General features: G+C 47.8%; 1 protein-coding gene across 3 annotated transcripts in view; it reads left to right on the top strand.

Moving 5' to 3' along the window:
• The window catches only part of rgs3a (regulator of G protein signaling 3a), a 70,606-nt gene that overhangs the window by 22,978 nt on the left and 25,924 nt on the right, over window positions 1–21,704 (top strand). For 2 of the 3 annotated variants that reach the window (XM_076043597.1, XM_076043599.1), the window contains one exon: window positions 17,518–18,522. In XM_076043597.1, the coding sequence (XP_075899712.1) occupies window positions 17,518–18,522 (1,005 nt within the window). Of the gene's footprint in view, window positions 1–8,520; window positions 8,669–17,517; window positions 18,523–21,704 lie in introns of those variants that run through there. The other variant, XM_076043600.1, reaches the window with a different exon arrangement.

Genomic DNA, 21,704 nt, shown 5'->3' with positions numbered 1-21,704 from the left:
TTCTCCAGAGTCCCTTGGAGGCAAATAGTTTGTATTCAGTCAATTTTAAATGTGCTTAAGTGTATGCAAATCGGCTTTGTTTAATATGGGCGATACGAGGAGATTGTAGGAGAGGGATTTTTTCAGTATTTGTCGATTACACAAGCCCATATATTGCGTTATGTAATGAAACACCAATAAGTATAATTATTCCAAAGTAAATGTGCATTATTCAGCCTGGACCAAACCTAAAATAGCCATTTTTGCACTCGTGAAAACTTCCCTCAAGTTCACAAGTTCATCAATGCCCCAGACCCTCCGGAAATCGTATTCAGCGACACAAGGTGGGAGAACTCTTCTGACATTTGACAGGCAGCGTTGTGCACAATCCCTGCCGATGAGCAAAAGGTGCTGCAGTGAGCTGAGGCCAAAGAAAATGAGCCACTGACTCAGACTTTTCTCTGGTGTCAACGACTTTCACTTTTGTCCCGGCGCTCACAGAGCTGCTAAGACCGGAGCCTCGCTGACTCAGGGACTTTATTATGTGTCGAGGTAGCCAAATCCACACGGAGCGTACAAACATGCCCAGTGGAGGAGCGACGCCCACTCTCGCCATTTATGTTCATTCATGTTTTTTTTTTTATGCTTCTTTTTTTCCCTACCCCAGTAAATGGGGTTACTCCTTCGCACCGTCGATGTCAGCAGCTGCTCTGGCTCCCGAGGAGCCCAGAGCGCTTTGAACGCTTCCCTTTGGAAAAAAAAAAAGGAAACCCAAAGTCTAAGCTCCTTTCACTTTCAGACTCTCTAATCCGCCCGCTCGCTCTGTGAATGAGCCGTCGAGAGGCTTTCTTGTCCAATGTGCAGCGCGTTATGCAAAAGTCAGAGAGGATATTAAACAAACACTGCTTTATTGATGGAGCTCTGGCTCGTACATCAGTGCCACAGTTTTTAATTCTAACAAGAATTATCAATCTCACGACATTCGCTTACATCTGTAATCACAAACATTTCATAATTGTTTGGTTTCAGATGTTTTAAATTTACAGAAAATGGCATATTTCCTAATCCACTGGATTTATCGATTTTATTTTGCAAATGGTCGTTGTGTTGTTCTTTTGTTCTTCTTATCATCTGAAAATGCCATCCTGTTTATTTTTTTTTTGATATCACGGCCACCGATTGCAACATCCAACACTGGTCTCTTTAGCAGCAGCTCAGCTCTGACTCGCTTCTAATCTTCTTCGCCTCCTTCTGCGGTTTTTTAAAGGCTCTCTGGTTTGGCCACATCTGAAAAGAAGCCGATGGGGAGAGCGATAGAAAAACAGAAATGATTTAGTCCGGAGCTTGTCAAGATGGAAGTGCGAGATTCCAGATCACAATCTTAGCGGCTGAGATCCAGCTGTGAGAAAAACCTCCGCTGACTTCTTGATCAAACTTCTATGCTGCTTCACGGAGACACAAACATGATTGTGGTTTTGCATCCGACCGCCGTAATGAGCTGATGAGAGTCTTTCGCAGGGAGCTTCCGCTGAATTCATGTCTGGCCATTATTAGCCGCTAAGCTGCTGCAGGAGTGCATTGTTCAGCTGCGCGCACACACACACTCACACACTCACACACACACACACACACACACACACATGTACACACTGTGAAATGAGAATTACTGCGGGACTGGCCTCACTTCATCACCCGCTGTTAACATTTGATGAGCAACGCTGTCGATTTGTCTCTTCGCCGAAAGTGGCATAAATTTTCAACGCAGCGGCGTCGCCTCTCTTGTGAAACAGTGAAAAATTAAAAAAGATGTCTTACGCGCGTCTGCCGAGGCCCCGGAGACGGCTTGTTCTGTTCCGTTTCCTCTGGTCGCTGCCTCGCTTCACATTTACGAGAATCAGTCTTGGCTTCGGAAGTGGCTGGAAGAAGCAGCAGCGCACGGACCCCTGCGCTCCCAGTTCCCCTCCGTCTTTCTGACGGCTTCGCAGAGCCTTTTGATTAATTATAAATGAAAGCATCTTTGCAAGTATCCGTTTCTGCGATCTCACGCAAACGTAGGCAGGCCGGGAGGAGACGAGATGAGATGATGGGAAGTGAGTCAGCGAAACTCTCGGGGCAGCGTTTCTCACTCGGAGGCCACGCTGCATCTCAAGCAGCCACCAAAGATAACGAGCTGAAAATAAACAGATGCTCCCATGCGGCGCTCGAGCGAGCGGCATCGTTTCCCCGTCGCGCTCGCCGCACTCTGAGGTCTGTGACGCCGACGGCCTGCGCAGCACGTTGAGGCCGCCGCCCTGCCCGTCGTCCTTTCTTTTCTTTTTTCAGTTCGCCCAGCGCCGAGTGAGAGCTGCTCAGGAAAAGCTGACGGTTAATTGTGTTTGTCACAGGCTGCTAACGCACCTCGACCGTCGCTTCAGTCTGCGTGACGTATGTCGCGCGTTACGATCGGAAGCGCTCCGCCGCAGCCGTGGTGTCACTCGAGCCGTGAGTCATTCTCGTTAAGTAGTGACGTCACGCGCTCGTGTGTGGGGGGGAAGGTCAAGAACTGTTTGCAGCTGGAAGGAGGACAACAAGAAGTTTAGGTCTCGATCAGTTAAGAAAGGTAAAGTTGAATCTTCTCTTTAATCCAAATTGATTTTTAATCAATAATCTAAAAAATCAATAATCAATTCAATCTAAAATACCATGATACCGACAGTTATTGTTCCCTTTTGGATATGTGGAAGGTCCAATAACATATCAGTTTAGTGGGAAGATTTTTTTTGGGAGGAGGCTGTAAACGGTGGTTTGGAGCCTCCAGTAGCTGCTCAGATCTTAAAATGGCCATAATATGGCACTTTTAAAATCACGCTTTGCGGTTTGGTTATGTAGCAGTGAGGACGAGTCGGTCAAATGGAAGCCTAGAAAATAAAAAACCTGCAATAAAGAATCACGTCTGCACTCTGGTGCCTTTTAAGAGCTGCTCGTACACCTCAATGGCCGGCCCATGAAGGGTGGAGATTGATCCAGCAGTAATTTAAAGCCATTTTCAATAACAAGCGCTCATTATTTATTGAAAATTGAGGGCGTCTGCACGCAATCATCGTTTCTGCTAAATGAAGTTCTTTAATGTCAGTTAATCAATAAATCAACTAAGACGGGAAGCTCTGCCCCAAGTGCCCCTCTTTTCTCTCCAGTCATTTTCTTTTTTTCCCCACCTTTGAGCTTTTTCTCCCAGCCCTGACATTCTTAGGTAAAATGGCAAAGGAGCATCTCTGAGTAAACACTTTTAATTTAGTGGCGACAGGCCGTCTTGGCTTGGGGTGATTTTCTGGGAGTCCAGTAAAGGAAAAAATGATAAATTGTGCAAAACTTTTATTTATCTGTTGTAAAACTGCCGCCTGTGTTGATCTTATACTGTTGAGAAGGCAAGCTTGTTTGTAATAGTTTCTTCTTATCATGGGCAATGTTTCATTTATGTCAACTAAATTCTCGCCAGAGCCAGTCAGGAGTAGAAAAATTGTTTTTTTTTTCACTCTTTTCTTCTCAAAAGGAGCTGATTGGGCGAAAAATGCCTCAGATGGGTGCTTTTAAATATGGAGGCTAAAAAATGCCACGTGGAATCTCAGCAATCAGTGGGTAGTTTTGTCTAAACAGTACTTTACTTCTCTCCTTGCTCGCAGCCCTCCCTCACTCCACCCGTCTGTCACTCACACGAACGTGGACGGACGCACAGGCAGAGAGAGCCCGGCGATGTTACTCATTGAGGCCCCGTAGTGGAGGATTAATTCCCCCGTTCCTCTTTAAACATTAATGATTTCCCTTTGATGGAGCGCTGTTTGGCTTTATTTTAGCTCACCTTTAACTATTCATAAGCCAGTTATATAATGGCAATTATGCGGCGGCACACGAGCCGGGGCCGGAAAGTAAAAGCCTCGAGGCCTCCGTGAAGGTACAGCGGCGCATGAAATTCATTCACTGTCAGTACTAATTACTCACGTTCCTTGCGCGAGAAAAAATGGCCCCGACTCCGGCGTGCGTGCCAACAATAGTTTAAAGTGCAAAACCAACGCCTTCATTTTTCTCGCCAGGCACGTTAGCCTGTTGACAGTGGCCACACAGAATAAAACGATCTGCATGTTATCGGGGTCAGAGGACGTAGTTTGACCTGAGAGAGCCCGTATCTGTGTCATCCGTCCGAAGAACAATGTGAAGCTTCAGCAGGAGAAACAGTTAAAGCATGTAAAAAAAGAAAGAAGGAAAAACCATCCTGGAAAGTGTTGAATCGGGATTGCAGAGTTAGCTGCAGCTCCCACTACTGGCGGGAGTCTGTAGCAACAGGAATTTAAATACCTTTAAAACCTTCTGCCATTTGTTTAGTTTTCACCTTGTCATATTACATTACGGGCTAACCAGACGCAATTGGAATTATTTTAAGGAAGAGATGATAGTAAACATGAGATTGGAAATTGAAAATATCATGGGTCCTTCACCTGAAATGCCCCTTTTGCCCTAAAACAGTACACTGTAGCGTCAACTTAAAAATAGATTCTTATGGAATAAACTAGCATTCCCTCTCTGTAAATTCAATGCAAAGAAGCCAAACACTGCTGTGGCACCAGCTGCTTATAATAGTGCTGTGTTAATTCAAGAATTACCCTTTTCTGCTGCGTTTACTGTTGCATCAATGGCTCGTCTGTCAGCAAGCACAACCCTGGATGACTTCCAGCATCCCTGCAGGAGGCTGGAGGTGAAGCAGTCTAAAAAAAAAAAAGGGGGAAAAAAGGAAAGTAGCCAGAGTCAGTTAATCCCTTTAGGGAAATTTGGGTCATTGCACTTGTCCTTTAAAGTGTTGGTGCAGAGCACAAAATTATTTGCAGTGGGTTTAATACAGGACCTTTTCACATCATTTTTTTTTCATTTTTTATATAATATATGCAACAGGAAGTGTTTTGTCCCAGAAGCAGCCGCCGGTGGTGCCCTGAACTGACAGTATTCAAACCAACTCTTTTTGAAAAGCTCTTTTTTTTTTCTTTTTTAAATTATCAAATGATGCGATTCGATGTGATCAGACGAACGGAGACGCGTTGCGGTTTCCCCCCCATGTTTGCTCGTGTGTTTGTGTGCGTGTGTGTGCGTGCGCGCGTCTGCTTCTCGACACGCTGCTCTTTGACAGGTTTTGATTCGCCGCCGTGTTATTTCTAAAAATAGCCTGTAGAGGTAGCGAGTACACACACACACACACACACACACACAGACACACACACACACACAAGGGGGAGAAAGAGGACAGTTCCTGCCTTGGACTCTTGGGACTTTAGTTGCATCTTTTCATAACATCTTTCCTCCCTCCTGCTTTTTTTTTTTTTTTTTTTTTTGATACACCAGTTTTTTCCCCACCTCCCGATTCCATCTGTCTTCATTTCCCCTCCTTCACTAAATCCCTCTTCTCCACCGCCGCCACCCCACACTCTCGCTCCCTCCCTCCCTCTCTCGCCCATCCCACAGACACCCCCTATCTTTTCCAAACACATTGGCAGATACTATATTAGCGAGCTGGGGAGGCTTCGGGGTGGTGGTGAGAAAAGAAAAAAATAATTATCCGGGACTCTGCAGCAGCGACACACGCGGAACCGGCGAGGAGGAGAAAGAAAGGAGAAGACGGACCTGAACCGCTGGCCTGTCTGAAGGACGCAGAGAGGAAGAAAAAAAAAATCACATCTGGTCACATTGGATTAGACGGCGGCGTCTGTTTGCACCGCACACACACACACACACACACACACACACACACACACACACACACACACACACACACACACACGCACACACGTGTGTGCGCGCGCTCCCGTTGCGCGTCTGTAGATCTGCTCTCTGTGTTGCACTTTGCGTGTTGCACTTTGTAGGGGGGACAAAAAAAGACACACACAGACTCCGGAGGAAGCGAGCGTGCACGTCCAGATGCCTGTGTCCAAGGTAAAGCATGTCGTCTGCTCTTTGTGTTGTTGTTGGTGTTTTTGTGGGGTTTTGTTGCTCTGATGTGAAGGTCAAGCTGAGGGATGTGTGTCCTGCCGAGACCTGTGGGTTCCTGCGTCTCTCGGTCTGTTTCTCTAGATAAGCGCAGGGTTGCCATGTGTGTGTGTATTGTGACTGCAAACATGCTCCAAATATCTGCGCTTGTTGTCGTGGATGTTGCGCAAACAAAGTTGCGCCGCTCGTCTTTTGCGCCCTCGAAAGAATTTCATCCTGTCTTTAAATTTAGATGAACGCTCGGGATTGATGTGCGTTTGTGCGTCGGCTGAGTGGCCGCGCTTGGCGGTAAGTTCTTCCGTCGTGATGTCGTATCGAGGTGAGAGATAAAGGAGAGCGAAACGCAAGTTACGGGGTCAGCCGCTCCGCTCGGATTCATTATTTTCGACGTGCCGTGATTGTGAATATGCACAAGTCCAACTCTTTGCGTCCGTTAACCTTTCAGGGCATTGTTGTCCTGAACAGCGTGTGCGCGCGCCTGTGTGTATCTATCCTGAGATGGCCTCTCAATGTCAAACACTCCCTGTCGGCTGTCACACGCTGAGATAGACGCAACAAAAAAAAAAAAAAAAAGGAAAGGAAACAAAAAAAAGCCTTTTGCGCTGAGCAGCGCTGAGAGGCTCTCGAGATACAGGAGGAGGAGAAAGGTGAGACACTCCAGAGAGAGTGAGTGAGTGCGAATGTGCCTGTGAGCGGCGGAGCGAGTGGATGACCATGTGGTTCAATTAGCCATCCAGCTGCAGTGGGCACACTCTGAAAGAAAGAAAGAAAAAAAAAAAAAGAATCTGCGTCTACTTGCACTAGAGTTGATTTGTTGAGATAAACGGCGAAAGAGGCGACTGCTTCCTCGTTTGTCCCGTATCAGGTCATCAGATAGGCCACTTTACCACGCACGGACACGGCTCCTTTATGTAAATATAGATATATATTACTTTCAAGTGTGTTTGTGTGTGTGGGTGTGTGTGTGTGTGTGTTTGTGGCATGCGAGACATTCCTTCAGTGTGCAAAGTGCAAAGGCTTGGCCGGCCTCTGCTGAAAAACAGGCGCAGACGCTTGGCTTCCAACGAGGGTCATAAACTGTGGTTTCCGTGCCGGAGCCGCTTCCACCCCCGTCCCTCGACACACACGGCACTCGCACTTGCTTCTGGTTTCTCCAACTGATACATAAATGTGTTGGGTTTGGACAGGGGGGGAAAAAAGAATAAAATAAGAAGTTCTCTATCTTAACCAGGCTAACGGATATCCTCAGTGTCTGGATAAGAAGTTTTTAGCCAAAACATGATGTAGAGAAAAGAGAATATTGAATATTTCACCCTTTAGACTTGTCTACCGCTTGGCTGCTCCGCCAGAAGGTGCATTGCAGTATTTATGCAACAGTAAAGGAAGTGGCAAAAGCATTTCCTCTTTCATATCTTTTATTCCTGAAAGGATTCTTCTGATTTTAGTTCCATATAGGCAACTTCCTGCACTCCTCAGTCCTAGGGAAGGTCTGACCAAATACTTTGAATCACCTTCGTCTAGTTTCCCTTTAACTAAACAATTGAAAATGTTTTCACGCCATTGGCTTTTCTCCAGCGTGGCTCCCGCTCGTGGACCTACGCGAGGAATCGCTGCTAAGCGCCTCTAATAGCGGCGGGGCCCTAATGAAGTCCCTGCTGGCTCACTGCCTCCGCCTCGCCGTCTGAATGGGAAATGTGGCAATGATGTCATCAGCCAAGTCAAAGCTGTTGTGACAGGCCGTGAGTCACCAGGGGCCAAAAAATGTTTATTTATAGCCACGTGGCGACCTACCCCACCGCACCGATAGCGTACCTAATGGGGCCGTTACCCATCATGCTCTGTTTTTATTTTTTTATGGGTCAGCTTTTTTAATCACTTACTTCCTGCTTCGCCGCCGGTCGGTTTGCCTTGCGAGTTTGCGGGACGCTTGTTTGCCCGAGCTATATGTGTACATACGTGTGTGTGTGTCATTGTGTGCTCACACAAAGATACGTGTTCCCTTTGTGCGCTCCGTGCGTCCTGTGGGACTCGGCCGGCGCGCCGTAAAGGAAAGGGGCGGGGCCGCCGTGCACCGTCGGTCCGATATGTGCAGAAGCGGCAGCGTTCCGCAATCACGGCCGGCAATTAGTCACGGCCGCCGTCAAACGGGAGGGCTGCGCCTGCCTGCCCGCCACTACTCATTTGTCTCCCACCTCGTTATCTCTCTCAGGCTCCTCCCACTGCCTCTTCTTCTTCTCCTTCTCCTTCTCCATCTCTTCCCTCCTCCTCTTTCTCCCTTCTCACTTGTTTGTGCAGCTTGCGAGCGATTCTACCTTCTTAGCCTCTTGGGCATTCTCTCTCTCTCCCTCCCTCTCTTCCTCCCTCTCTCTCTCTCTCCCACTCTCGCTCTCGCTGTCTCTCTCTCTCACTCTCTCTCTCACTCTGTCTGTGTGTGTCCACGCGGTTCAGCTGGACTAGCCCACACTGACAAACTCACTGCCAGCCAGCCAGCCAGCCAGCCAGCCAGCCAACACTCACACACACACACACACACACACACACACACACACACACACACACACACACACACACACACACACACACACCAGTTTGACAGAGGAAGTAGGCCACTTTAATAGGGATGTGTGGAGTGGCTGTGTCTGCCGTAAGTGGATTGTAACCTGGAACTGCTTCCTCTTACCAGGTAGGCTCCGCAAGTCCCGCCGCTTTGTTCCCTCAGCAGCTTTTTTCTCCCTTTATTTATGACTTTGCTTGATTTAGTCAAGTGTATTTTTTACGATTCCGACTCTTGGATGAGGAATCATTGCTGATCTTTGCCGTGTGAGCGTAAGACCTGCTGCCAGAGGGCAGGGAGTGGTTGGTTGGTTGGTTGGTTGACTCTTGACACACGGAGAGGAGAGTGTGTCGGACGGACGGGTAGATGTCAGGGACGATAGCGGGAGAAAAAAAAGCAATAAAGCGGCTTGTTTATCAGCAGGCATCTTTATGACTCGGCTCATATGAGAGGAGCCGGGCCGCCGCTACTCCCATCATTAAACTTAAAGCCGCTCCTGTTTTCGCCTCGACTGTTTCGTCTTCACTTTCTTTATTATTGTGCCGCTCGGTCTCGTGGCCCCTTCTGTCACTTCTTCCGCTTTATAAACAGGAGTTACGGCCGGCTTCCTCCCCTCCCTCCTGGTCCCATTTTTAATGCTTTTATTCCAGGCATTCCTGCTTGGTGGCATGATTTTGCATTTACAGGGGACGGAGCCGCGTCAGACTGGTGGTAAACTCAGACCGAGGTGGAGGAAACAACAGGAAGAGCTTTTTACCCCGGTGCAGAAGCAGAGAATGGGGGGAATGTGTATGTGTGTATGTGTGTGTGCTGTTTATGGTGGTGTGCAGCCTGTTGATGTGCAGTCAAAGAGATGATCTGTGTTCCTCCCTCTGAGGAAACTGGAGTTGCCAACGATGACTGTTATTATTTTTATGATTTTTTTTCCAAGAGACGGGAGGGTAACACTAGTGAAGTCACTATGTCTTACTCCTGGTTTCTGATCAATAGTAAACAGTGACAGCGACCTATTGCTCCCACACACAGACACACACACACACACACGCACACACGCGTGGAACATCATTCCAGTTGAACAGATGAGATATTTGTTCAAACGTCCAGAAAATAGCATAAACTCACATAGCAAGAGATACAAAAATGAAGACAAAGAGACACAAGGAAACACACACACACACACACACACACACACACACACACACACACACACACACACACACACACACGCACACAAAGACACACACAAACAAGCGCCTCTGTGGGCTCTTTATGTTTCTCTGTCTTTATCAGTGGTCACATTGTGTTCAGCTGCCCTGCGTCACGCGGTCGGCGACGTCACTGACATTTCCTCCCTGAACTCCGAAGCCTCCAATCAATAACGCTGAGGCATCCTCTGAAGTGGCACTCGCAAGAAGCCCTAACAAACAATATAGTGATGATAACGATGATAATAAAAAAAAAACGGTCCTCTCTGTTCCCCACTGTCATGGTCCGCTGCTGTTTTTTCTGGTTTCGCTTCTTTTCTTTTTCTGTTTGCGAGCCAGTTGGAAGTTGCGCTGTTCTTTGTCCCCCAGAGATGGTTTTGATTGCAGTGACTGGAACGTAAACAGGCAGACGTGTACAGGAGAAGCTTGTCGCACGCTGACACATTAATGAGAGGGGACTCGTCGCTGATTTGTGGCCGTCCTCCGCGTCCGAATCTTCTTCCTCTCGTCAACAGCCTCCCGAAATAAGTTGCAAGAGTTCTGCCTTTAAAGAGCCAAACACTAAGATTCCCGATCAAATCATTTGATTCATTCATCTCACATACCTTCATATTTCACCCCAAAAGCCTTTGCACAGACGCTGCTCAGGTACACAGGATGGATGTGTCGTTCACGGCAGACTTGAAGCGGGGTGCACCTCCCAGGCCGGCTCGCGCCGCGCAGCGATCGTTTCGGCGTCTGGTCTATTTTCTTTCTAATGTGCGAGGCGCGAGCGAAAAAGAACAGTTTTCCAGCGCTGATAGAACGTAATCAAAAACCTTTGCATCATCATACGTGATCTACGCCATGACTGGCGCTCAACGTCATCCCGTGTGGCAGGTAGAAAATGTGATGTTGTCGCATGACCGATGTTGTTGATGTGGTCAATTTCATCAAAACAAGACCCCTGAAAGCGCTGCTATTCTCTGCACAAAATTTTTCTTCCTCCAGGGTGGGGCGTGACAGAGAAAGTTTGAGAACCACTGCCCTAATGCCATGCAAGTCTATGGGGTCAAAAGTCAACTTTGTCCTAGAGACATGGGGCCACTTGCAGGTTCATCGGGGTCCCTCAAGACACAGCCATATCAAATTTGGGGCTTCTAGGGGCATGAAAATGTTTCTTCCTCTAAGGTGGGGCGTGACAGAGAAAGTTTGAGAACCACTGGTTTAAACGCAGGGAAAAGTTCTGACAGGACACCAGGAAGTTTTTTTTCCCCACATTCTTTCCCACCTGTAAACGTCAGGAAGCAGCCAAAGTCGTCGGCGACATGAAACAATACCGTGCACTTTATTGTCCCCAGTGGAATAATTGTCTTGCACTCGTTCTCACTGACCCTGACCAGTCAGCATCAGTGGAGGCCAAACAGGTGTCAGGCTTAACTTATTAGCACAGCTGTGACACTCACACTAGAAATAAATAAATAAATAAATAAATAAATAAATAACAGAAAGCTGCAGCCAGCTTGTAAACAGCTGCAATTTTTTTCAGAGCTGAATGACATTTCCTCAATAAAAGAAGAGCAAAGAACAGCACTGAAGGCTCTTCTCTGCTCCTGATTGGCTCGGGGCAGAGTTTGCTTTTAAAAGGGGCGGAGTCGGTTGTGGTCCGTTAACACTTGTGTGAAGCTTTTACAACCGTGCCTCGCCTCACCTCACAACCCTTCAATCACCTTTCAACAATCCATCAGCGCTACTTTGCCTGCCTGTGCGCAGGTGCTGCAACTTTGGCAGACACCAGTGACGTATGCTGTGTAAGCACAATCAGGATGTTGAATTATTATGTTTTTTTATTTTTTTGGGCAGAAAATGCAAATATTGCCAGAAGATCCTCAGTCAATATCCGACGTGGTCGCCTTCCCCGAGATGAGCAACGCCCGCCGTCTCGTCGCTCTTCTCTCGGGTGAAATGAGGGGTGAAAATGGGCCTGTTGGTGTACTGTGGTGCATATAAGGTGCGCCGATTGTTTGTGCACACGTCCAGCAAAGAGGAATGGAACGCCTGGATGAGGCTGATCAGGGAGGCGGTGGAGAGCTGTCCAGAGGAGGAAGAGGAGTACACCAGCGAGTCCGAGTAGGAGAAACGTGCCGCTGAGGCTCGAGTTCAGAAGATCCAGAAGTTGCATGTCGGGACGCGTCAAGCCGTTTATTTATTTGGATGAAACGTGAAAACACGAGAGGAGGGGTTGCCGTCCTCCATGTTTCGAATCGATGGACATCTCTGAAGGCGCAGCTTCTCTGGGATAAGACCCGACGTGTGTGAGGCTTTTTAACAAGGACCTTTTTGGGTTGCAAGGACGGAAAAGAAATGGAACTGGGTCTGCGCGCGTGTTTACGTAACGGGCGCTGACGTGCGTTGGAGCAAATGATTTCACTTAGAGCAAATGAACAACCTAAGCTGTGCATGTAAAGAAAGAAAAAAAACAGTGCGGGAGGGAGAGGGAGGGGGAGAGTTAATGGAAAATAAGGTGGTTCAGCACAGTCGTACTGTAGAAAACACATTTGTTCTCACGGGCGGGGAAGAAAAGCACCAACGCTCCCAGTCGCCCGATTAAGATTTTATGCAGAGAAACACTTTATTCCCACCTCATTTTGACTGAGCCACGATACTATGTCTTGGTGTTACATATTGGCATTTTGTTTGGATCGTTATTTTGTTCAAACATGTAATTTCCCTGATTTTGCAAAACATTAATAAACCTACAGCCTTTTATACTAAAAACTTAATTTTAAAGACCTAAATGCACCTCTATGTACTCCAACGTGAGTGAATATTTGTGCCTCTTGGCTTCCCTTTTTAATCAATCAATATGCAATCCAGGTGAACACACAGTCCGGCGCCCAGTTTCATGAAACTGCCCTCATTTCTTTTACTGTTGGAGCTCCTTGAGAGTTCCTCGCTGGCCTTACGCGTCCTCCGAGGCAGTCGATGAGATGTAAACAAGAGTAATGCACATAGTGTTACAGCAGTCACAGCAGTGCTCTAACCTCCTCCCGGCCCAGGCTGTGGCTGCGGCAGGCGGAGGGTGTGGCCTGGCGCGCAGGAAGAGGAAAAATGCTGCGTCCTTTCGGTTTGGCGGCGGCGGCAGACGATGTTTTATCGGAGTTAAGTGGAAAGTATCGACGCGTGAGGTGAACCTGGCAGCAAAATGGTTGAAACCAGACACCAAGCGGGGGAGAATTTTCAGATTTTTTATTTTTTTATTTATTTTAATGCTCTCACTCGAAACACAACCCGGGACTCAGGGAATTAATTAAAGTAACGTAACAGACAAATAGGGGGAAGGGATGAAAGGTGAGCGTGAGAAACGAGGGGGATTACGGGCGACAACGGCAGCGAGGACGCAAAGGGTTCAAAAGTTCAAAGGTATCCAGCATCTGGAGAGGAGAGGCTACACTGCAGCTGCTCCCCTGGGATGGGTCTCTTCCCCTGGTTACCATAGCAACCGTGAGACAGTTCATCGGACTGTCCCCGCGTGACTGGCCTTAAACAAAATACTGGTGTGTCTGTTGTTTCTTATTTTCTTGCATAGCTATGGTTTTGAGCTGCTGATTGAGCTTCCATTTATTGTTTTCTCATGTTATAATGTACATTTATTAAAAGTCTCGACGCCTCACGGCTGATTATTTTAGAATTCCGACTCTTTCCAGGTTTGTGTTCATGCTTTATTTCACTCTTGGTGGCTGCCGGTCACTCGGCCTCTTCTGTGTAAACACATCGACATTGACGTCCCCGACCATCGGGGCTCCTTCCCGTCTAATGGATCACTGCGTGTAAAAGCTTGGCGTGATTACGGAACGTTAATGGTTAGCCAGATAACGGGAAGAAAGTATGAATCCGTTGAACCGTTGCCGGCTTCTGGTCTGGACCCCGGTCGTTACAAAAAGGTTGTTCAGCCGGTGTGAGGAGATGGAGCTTTATATCTTTTCATTTCCTCTTTTGTGTCTATATCGTACCCACTGAGACTTGGTGAACGAGGAGGAGGAGGAGGTGTTGACCTCCGCATCCATCTGGTCAAAAGCCCATACGGAGCGTTTGGCACGACTTTGGAAGGGGATCGCCTCACTTCAGAGAAAGAAAAACCAAAACGTTTCTTCTCATCCTTTTGCCGGCGTACAGCGGCCGATTGGCCGGGAAATTCCGAGACCCACTGGAAAAATGTGCCGCGGTCGGAGAACGGAAAAATGGATGAGGGAGTGTGCGGGAAATTAAGGATGAGAGAGATGAACTATGACATGTTCCAAAGTTCACCTGTTTGCTGTCAGCACGCATAAAGAATGGAATGGCCTGCGTGGAGCCATCAAGCCAAATGCAGAAATTAGCTGTGAGTGGCTGCGGGGCAGAGTCCTCGCAGGGTGATGAAGATGATGGTGATGATGATAATAGTTTGAGCACATTGAACACTTGAACCTTGCTGGCCACCCAGACAGCGAGATGGAATTTTTCCATTTTCATTTTTATATATAAATATGTTTTCCGTCCAGCTTTATTACGTATTGCGTCATTTTGGGAGCATTAAAACCGCTTCCAGCGTCGTGGCAAAGGGCCCTAACGAGCCACTTCCTGTTTCCTAAAAGCCGAGATGTGACGCAGCCCGGTCGTCTGTCCTGCTTTATGTCTCTGCCCGCTCCCTCCTCCACTTACTCATCTCATTTCTGTGTCATTACGTCCAGCGACTCTCCTCCTTCCTCCCTTCTGCTTGTCTCATCCACTTTGTCTCCTCCATCCATTCACTCTGCACACACACACACACACACACACACACACACACACACACACACACACACACACAGACATACGCATGCACGCACGCTCGGCGTAGCATCCCACTCTCCCTGCCACTTAGCGCTGGTTTTGTTCCCGGGCTTTAATTGAGGCGATGCCAGCGATTGTGTTTGTGTTGAATCATTGATGACCTTGAGCCACGCGCCCGTGCATTTGCACCGGCACGTGCGCTACCGCGTACAGACGCGGAGGCGCATGGCGTAACTTTTTTTTTTGCCCCCCCCCCCAAGCAAAGCGAGCACGTCGACGCCAAATTAGAGGAAGTGGATACCGGGCGAGGAAGCGTGCTGATGCGTATCTGTTGTTTATGAAAGATGAGGAACCAGGGGGAGGAGGCAGGAGACATCAACTTTGCCTTCTTCTTTCCTTTTCTCTTCTTTTTTCTTTTTTTTTTTTGCGTCAGCGCAGAGCGGCCGAGAGCTAACAAGTGTATCTGACGGGACAGGTGGCTCCATTGTGTCTGAAGTCATATCTTCAACGGGCAGCGGAGCTTTATGTACGGTAGACAGGGGGAGAAAGACGGAGGTCGGCCGGGTCGGCGGAGGAAAAGAGAAAATGCCCGTTTGAATCTCAGGTCTGACTACATGACGGATCGAGCAAAAGCAGATAATCCCACTCAACTGTCAGAATCGCACAAAGTGGCCTCATAAAAAAAACCTAAATTGTTCAGGCAGCGACTCAGAGGCGATAAAGACTAAGGTTTTTGATTTTTTTCCCTCCCCTCTTCCGCCGGTGCTTTTTACCAAAGTGCATTTCACCTCTAAAAATAAGATGCATCAGCAGGAAACCCGGCACTGCCTCGGCCGTAGCACCGCTGTGAACCATTTAGGTGGGATCACGGCGAGGTTAAGAGAGAGTTAGGAGGGGAAATGAGGGGTCTGGCACACCTTGCGGCGCTGGTGTGTTTCCAACCAGCAGCATCCAGCGGCAGAGTCATGGTTACATTTTTCAGCCCTGATCCTGAATCACTGCTGTTGTCATCGCGGGCCAGAAACGGCAAAATGAGGAAGATGAAACAGCACCCAAACAAACAAACGAGGAAAGAATGACTCGTAAAACAAAGTCAAGGATGTGGTTAGTGCTGTTTTTCGTGTGGCTCAGTTGCAATTATGGAGGCATCACTTTGATGTCGGAGTCCATTCGATCATTCATTCTTTATGTGCATCCGCCCGTGGGGTCTTAAAGGGTCTCCGCATCACAAATACATGGTATTTTATTGTTGCAGACCGTGAAATCCCACAGATTTTTGACTTGAAAGCTGATTGGACCTTCCAGCTATCTTTACGTTGGGATGGAAGCAACAAACATTGTATCAAACTCCTTCAGCAACCACGTCTGAGGCGCCGCCACCAGGGTTCAGGTTGCGGGAGGTTTTGAGCACGACTAACTGGGGCATCTGACTGAGGGGGGAGCCGAGACGAAGGCCGTCATGAGAGCTGTGTTGAGAGGGAGGAGGAGCGACCCGCAATCAGTCTTGTGACTGCGGCCCGTCATCATGGGATTTACAGCACAACGAGGCCTTTGACGGCACTTTGAGATATTTTTAAATAGAATGTGAAATTGATTTTAACCATAAAACGTTTACACAGGCGCTCTATATAAGAGCAGAGATTGCATAATTTATCTTAGCCTGCTTTATTTATTCATTCATTTTTTTTTATCGCAGCCGATGATGCTGCACTCGGTGAGCTGCTGGAGGTGTGCACAGTTGGGCGACAGGTGAAGATTTCTGTCATTGCATCGTCACTTTCCTCAACAAACGCTTGTTGTTGTTGTTTTGGAGCAGCCACTCACGGTGCCCAAAGGAACGGCACAATTTAGTTGTTGCAGCCTCCTGCAGCAATACAGAGCAAGGACGGACAAAAATAACATGAACAACACAGTGTGAGCTCCCCCTCATCGCAGTATTACCGCGTGGAGCTCATCAGTGCTGCTTTTCTTTTTTCTTTTTTTTGCTGGACTCATAAGTGAAAGGTCGCTCGTGTGCAGTAATAATGAGTTTATGGACGCGTAATAAAGTGCGGCCGTCTCACGCGGACGGATCGCTGTGACTTTTTAACACGCGGCTCCTCTTCCTCAAGCGAATGTCGGCCGGTTTGCGGTCTTCATCCTTCCGGCTGCGTGACCTTTGGAGAGGAAATTGACGACATCCATTGTGGTCCCGGCATGACGGCACGGTCGAGGCCACGTCTGACACGACGGTGATCCCTCACAGGCAAATTTAATCACGAGAGGGAAAAATAAAACAGTTCAAACGCCCACCCAGTGATCAGAAGGAGTCCAGATCAACGAGATTATCGCTGGGACAGATTCTTTTTATTCTACGCTCCTGTATGCGTTGATATCTACTCATTGTTTTGCATTTTTCTGCCACTGCTGTCTGATTTTAAAATGACTTGGACATTATTTTCTACAACATGCATGTGCATCCTCAGCCTGTCATTGAATTCACCTGAAGTGGGTGAGGTCGTATTCTTACGTCTGTGTTTACTCAGGTTTTAGTTCTTAAAATGTGTTTTGAAACGAACACTGTGCCCTCTGTGATGTCACGAAGAGCACAGTTCCTCTACTTGGTTGGAGAAAACACCACCGGCCCTCTTGGACCCCTCTTGGACTATGTCAATGGGTCCAAGGAAAAAAATCTTTAGTTTTTGCAGGAGGCTGTAAACAGAGGGCTAAATATGATGATTGTGGCAATCCATTCTTTTCCATCATATGTGTATATATATATATATATATATATATATATATATATATATATATGATGGAATCGCATTAGTGTCCTGAGTTAACTCGCGATTAATCGCAAATTAATTGCAATTGTTTTACCCTGCTCATATAAAAACATTGAAAACATATACATAAATACATATGTATATGTATATATTTATGTACACACACAAGTCAATTAAACTGAACTGACTCTTTCCCTCTGTTGTCTGTGTTGTCCAGATGTTGGAGCCGAAGGTGGACGCCGCCTCATGTGAGCTGGGCGGCGACCGGGGGGGCGTGTGCCTCCACCTGCCGCCGCGCAACTCAGAGGGCGAGGAGAGCAGCCTGTATCCGTCCAGCCCCTCGGAGCCGCCCACCCTGGGCAGCCCGCACACCTCGGAGCCCCTCACCCCGCTGGACGACATCTACATGCCCCTGGGGGGCCTGATGGGCTCGACGGAGCGACACAAGGTGCCTCCGACACCGCCGCCGTCCACCGAGGGCGAGGACTGCAAGAGCATGGAGGGGATGGAGATCTGGAGGGAGGCCAAGGAGGAGGAGGCCGAGAGGGAGGAGCTCCAGGAGAAGGAGGGCGGCTATCTGGCCTGTGGCGAGGCGGAGGAGAAGGTGGGCGAAGAGGAGGAGGAGGAGGAGGAGGGCGAGAGGAATGAGGGCGAGGTCAACATCAGCCTGGTGGTGTCCAACACGGACGAAGACAACGCCTCCGAGCCGCCCGACACCAACGCCCCGCCCTCCTCCTCCTCCTCCTCCTTCGTCATCCCCGAGCTGCGCCTGGACCGCTCCTTCAGCGCCGACGCCCTCTCCTCGCCCAACACCGATGAAGAAGAGTACGACGAAGACGACGACGAGGACGACGAGGAGGAGGACGAAGAGTCGGAGGAGGAGGAGGAGGAGGACGACAGCGACGACGCCTACCTGCAGCGCAGCGACAGCAAGCGCCGCAGCATGGTGGAGGGCGCCACCTGCGAGAAGCACGGCACCGGCGGCGCCGGCCGCCTCAGCGTGCAGAACTCGCTGCGCCGGCGCACGCACAGCGAGGGAAGCCTCCTGCAGGACCCCCGCACGCCGTGCTTCACCTCCGACAACGCCATCAACTGCCTGGAGGTGGGCGGCGCCCACAACAAGGGCGGCTGGACGCTGCCGTCGCCCAAGACCCTGAAGAAGGAGCTGACCAAGAACGGCGGGTCCATGCACCAGCTGTGCATGCTGTTCTCCGGCAGGAAGGTAGGCGGCGCTACGAGCACGAGGGGAGGGGGTCAAAGTTTAAAGGTCCCATGTTAAAACAACGCACTCTACGTCTTGCAATGAGCCCAGAAATAAAAAGGAAGAGAAAAATCAATCTCACATTTTAAACGCTCCACTTTTCAAAAAGTGTTACAGAAACACTCCCCTGATGATGTCACAAAGGGCGCTTCTACTTACCCAGGGTGAGTGATAACTCTCCACCCTCTGAGATGAGATGTATAAGGTAAAACAAAAGTAGAAAAAAGAAGGCTGTGAGAAGAGGTTGTAAACAGAGGGTTAATCACGCTGTTTTATAATGCTACAGTGAGTTTGTTTTCTGATAACTAATCAAGTTCCAGCTCCTTTGAAGTCTAATATAAAACAGATAATAGGATGGGACCTTTAAACTCTGTAATGAAAACGGATTTTAAATGACATTTCAACTAAAACAACACTATTTATGATTATGTTTCAAAAACAACACACAAAACTTCGCTACTCTCTGATTCAACAAACTGTATGAAGCCCACAGAGGGCTCACTGGCCCCCGTCAGTCCTTGGTCGTCAGCCCTGTGGTTCAAAAAGCTAAAGAGGGCGACATCAAGTGGCGAAGAAGGGAAAGTACACACAATATTCCCTGAATCTTAGGAACGTTGAGGATCCACTATTTAAAATCAATTAGATACAGTCGGAAGTGGCTAATCTTTGCATTTTAAAAACTTTAGTCTAGATAAAACAAAACCTTAATTAAAATATTCCTCTCGTTTTTTATTTTTTATTTTTTATTTCTTAAACTTTTACCCCCCACATACTGTCATGAGCCAACCCAGCACCCCCATCTCACAAAACAGTGTTGCACTGAAAGTGTCTGACGGTTTGGCAGCAGCAGCAGTAGCAGCAGCAGCAGTAGTAGTAGTGCTGGTTGTCCGACAGAGGGAAACATGCACCGCAATCCTGCCCGGCCCTCCAGACTCACTCTAGGGATGTCACTTCTCACTTTGCGCCAGCGTTGCATAACACAAGTCAGCGTCTGAGAAATCACTCTATGTGTGTATGTGTGTAAGTGTGTGTGTGTGTGTGTGTGTGGTGTAAGTAATGTCCTTCCTAATTTCTCCAGAATCGAGTCACTCCGAGGGTGTTGCGTTGTGGCGAGAGCAGACTAAACACCTGCTCACCTTTTATGTGTCTTGTGTGTGTGTGTGTGTGTGTGTGTGTGTGTGTGACGATGATGCTGATGTGTTTTCCAGGAGATAAACAGGCTGCGGCGGGGTCGTGGTGGGGAGATAAGCCGTACAAGCTCAGTTGCTGATCCCTGCAAACATAACAACAGAGAGGTGATGCAGAATATCGGCGGCGGCGGCACTGCTCCTTTATGACTCCGCCTCCTCTCCCACCCCCCCAGCGAGCGCGTTGCTCTCCTTAAATGGCAGCGTGTGTGTGAGCCGCAGAGCAGGAATGCAGGAGACGCGGCTGCGGCCTGTTTGTCTTGGCTGATTGAGGGCTGATCCTGATTTTTTTTTACTACCTATTGGCGTCATGGACACATTTCTTCCTGCCGAGGCTCCTGTTTCCATTATTTCAGACTCTCAATCTGTGTCGATTCATAAGTCTAGTGACAGGTCGAGGAACGTGTGCGTTTGTGTGTCACTGTGTGTTTCCAACCTCCGACCCAGAAGGATCTCTGGGGAGTCAGTGAGCCGGCGCGCAGAGGCTGCTATCGCGAAATAATATTTTAGGGATTTTTTTTTTTGTACTTAAAAAGACACACAAGGTTAAAAAAAATCACAGGAGGGGGGGTTTAAGTGCAACTATAACACTGTTTACCTCCTGTTTTATTACTATACTACCAGTCAAAAGTTTAATCACACCTTCTGATGCAATTTTTTTTCTCATCAATCTTCACAACTTTCTACACTGCAGATAGACACCGAAGACATCAAATATTTGAGCAAGATATATGTGATTATGCAGCAAAAAAACATGTGAAATAACTTTTAATATGCTTTTTATGAAAGGTGGCTATTTGTTTTTTTGAGTTATTTTACTCTTTTGTTCTTTACTACATAATCCCATGTGTGTTCATACGTACTTTTGATGCTTTCAGTGAGAAACTGCAATAGTCATGAGAATGAAAGAAAAAACATTAAATTCATAGATTGTGTCCAAACTTTTGACTGGTAGTGTACATGTAAGATGATGGATTTTCAAAAACAGTCAGAATGAAAATGTTTTCTGTCGGTGGTTGGCAAGATGGATGGGTGCGATGAGCACCCGAGCACTTTTAGGAGCATTTGAGGCCTTCAGGATATATGAACCGCGTTTAAACCGTGTTTCACACTGGCAGTCTGAACGAAGCTGCACACGTTTGCGTGTTTCTTTGGAGATTTTGAAGGAGCAGCAGCTGCCGAACCAAACGGACCTTATTTCCCCAGAGCCTTTTCGCCTGTCACCTCCTCTTGCGCTTGACAGGTTTGTTTCCACTTGGCCTTTACTCTGCTCCCGTCTTTTCCTTTTCCTTCCCCTGCCACCCCCCACCCCCCGCCCCAAAACCCTCCCCTTCCACCCCCTTCCTCCCCCTCATCTGATGTCTCAAGTGGCCTGTCATCAGCGGCAAGAAATAATCCATTTATCCAGCGGCCTTATTAAATAAGCTCTATTAATAGAGTCCGGAGCTGTTAAAACACATCTCTTTGTTAAATGAAATTACAAGGCTGCCACTCTGCGCACACGCTATTAAAAATCAAAGGGAGGCGTAGACGGAATAGACGAGGTTGGGAAAAACTTGAACTCTGACCCACGACAAGTTGTTCATTGTGTTAGATAAATAAATGGAAAAACAAAAGGCTCGGTTGGAGACTGTAGATCACGTAGAAAACATTTCGTTTTTAAAATGAGTAGAGTTTTCTTTCCTGGCGTCTGCAGGTGCATTGGCTTCATTCCGAATGCACTGACTGTCCGTCTGATAGAAAGATGAAGAAAAAAACATGCCAGCAGAGACAAGCGTCTGTTTTTAATGGCCTGTGTGAAACCTCTTTGAAGCTGCAGGAGCGAAACAAAATAATTTGTTCTCTTTAGATGCTGAGAAAAGAAAGAAGAATTTATTAGAAAGAAAGAAATTATTAAAGTTTCTAAAAAATAAAAATAGTTTGGAAAAAAAAACAACCTTTTTTCTATCCAATCAG

The sequence above is a fragment of the Nelusetta ayraudi genome, unplaced genomic scaffold, assembly GCF_046127955.1.
Source record: "Nelusetta ayraudi isolate G7.1 ecotype Tasmania unplaced genomic scaffold, CSIRO-AGI_Nayr_v1 ptg000076l, whole genome shotgun sequence".
Lineage (NCBI taxonomy): Eukaryota > Metazoa > Chordata > Actinopteri > Tetraodontiformes > Monacanthidae > Nelusetta > Nelusetta ayraudi.
This window is presented reverse-complemented; position numbering and strand designations above follow the sequence as displayed.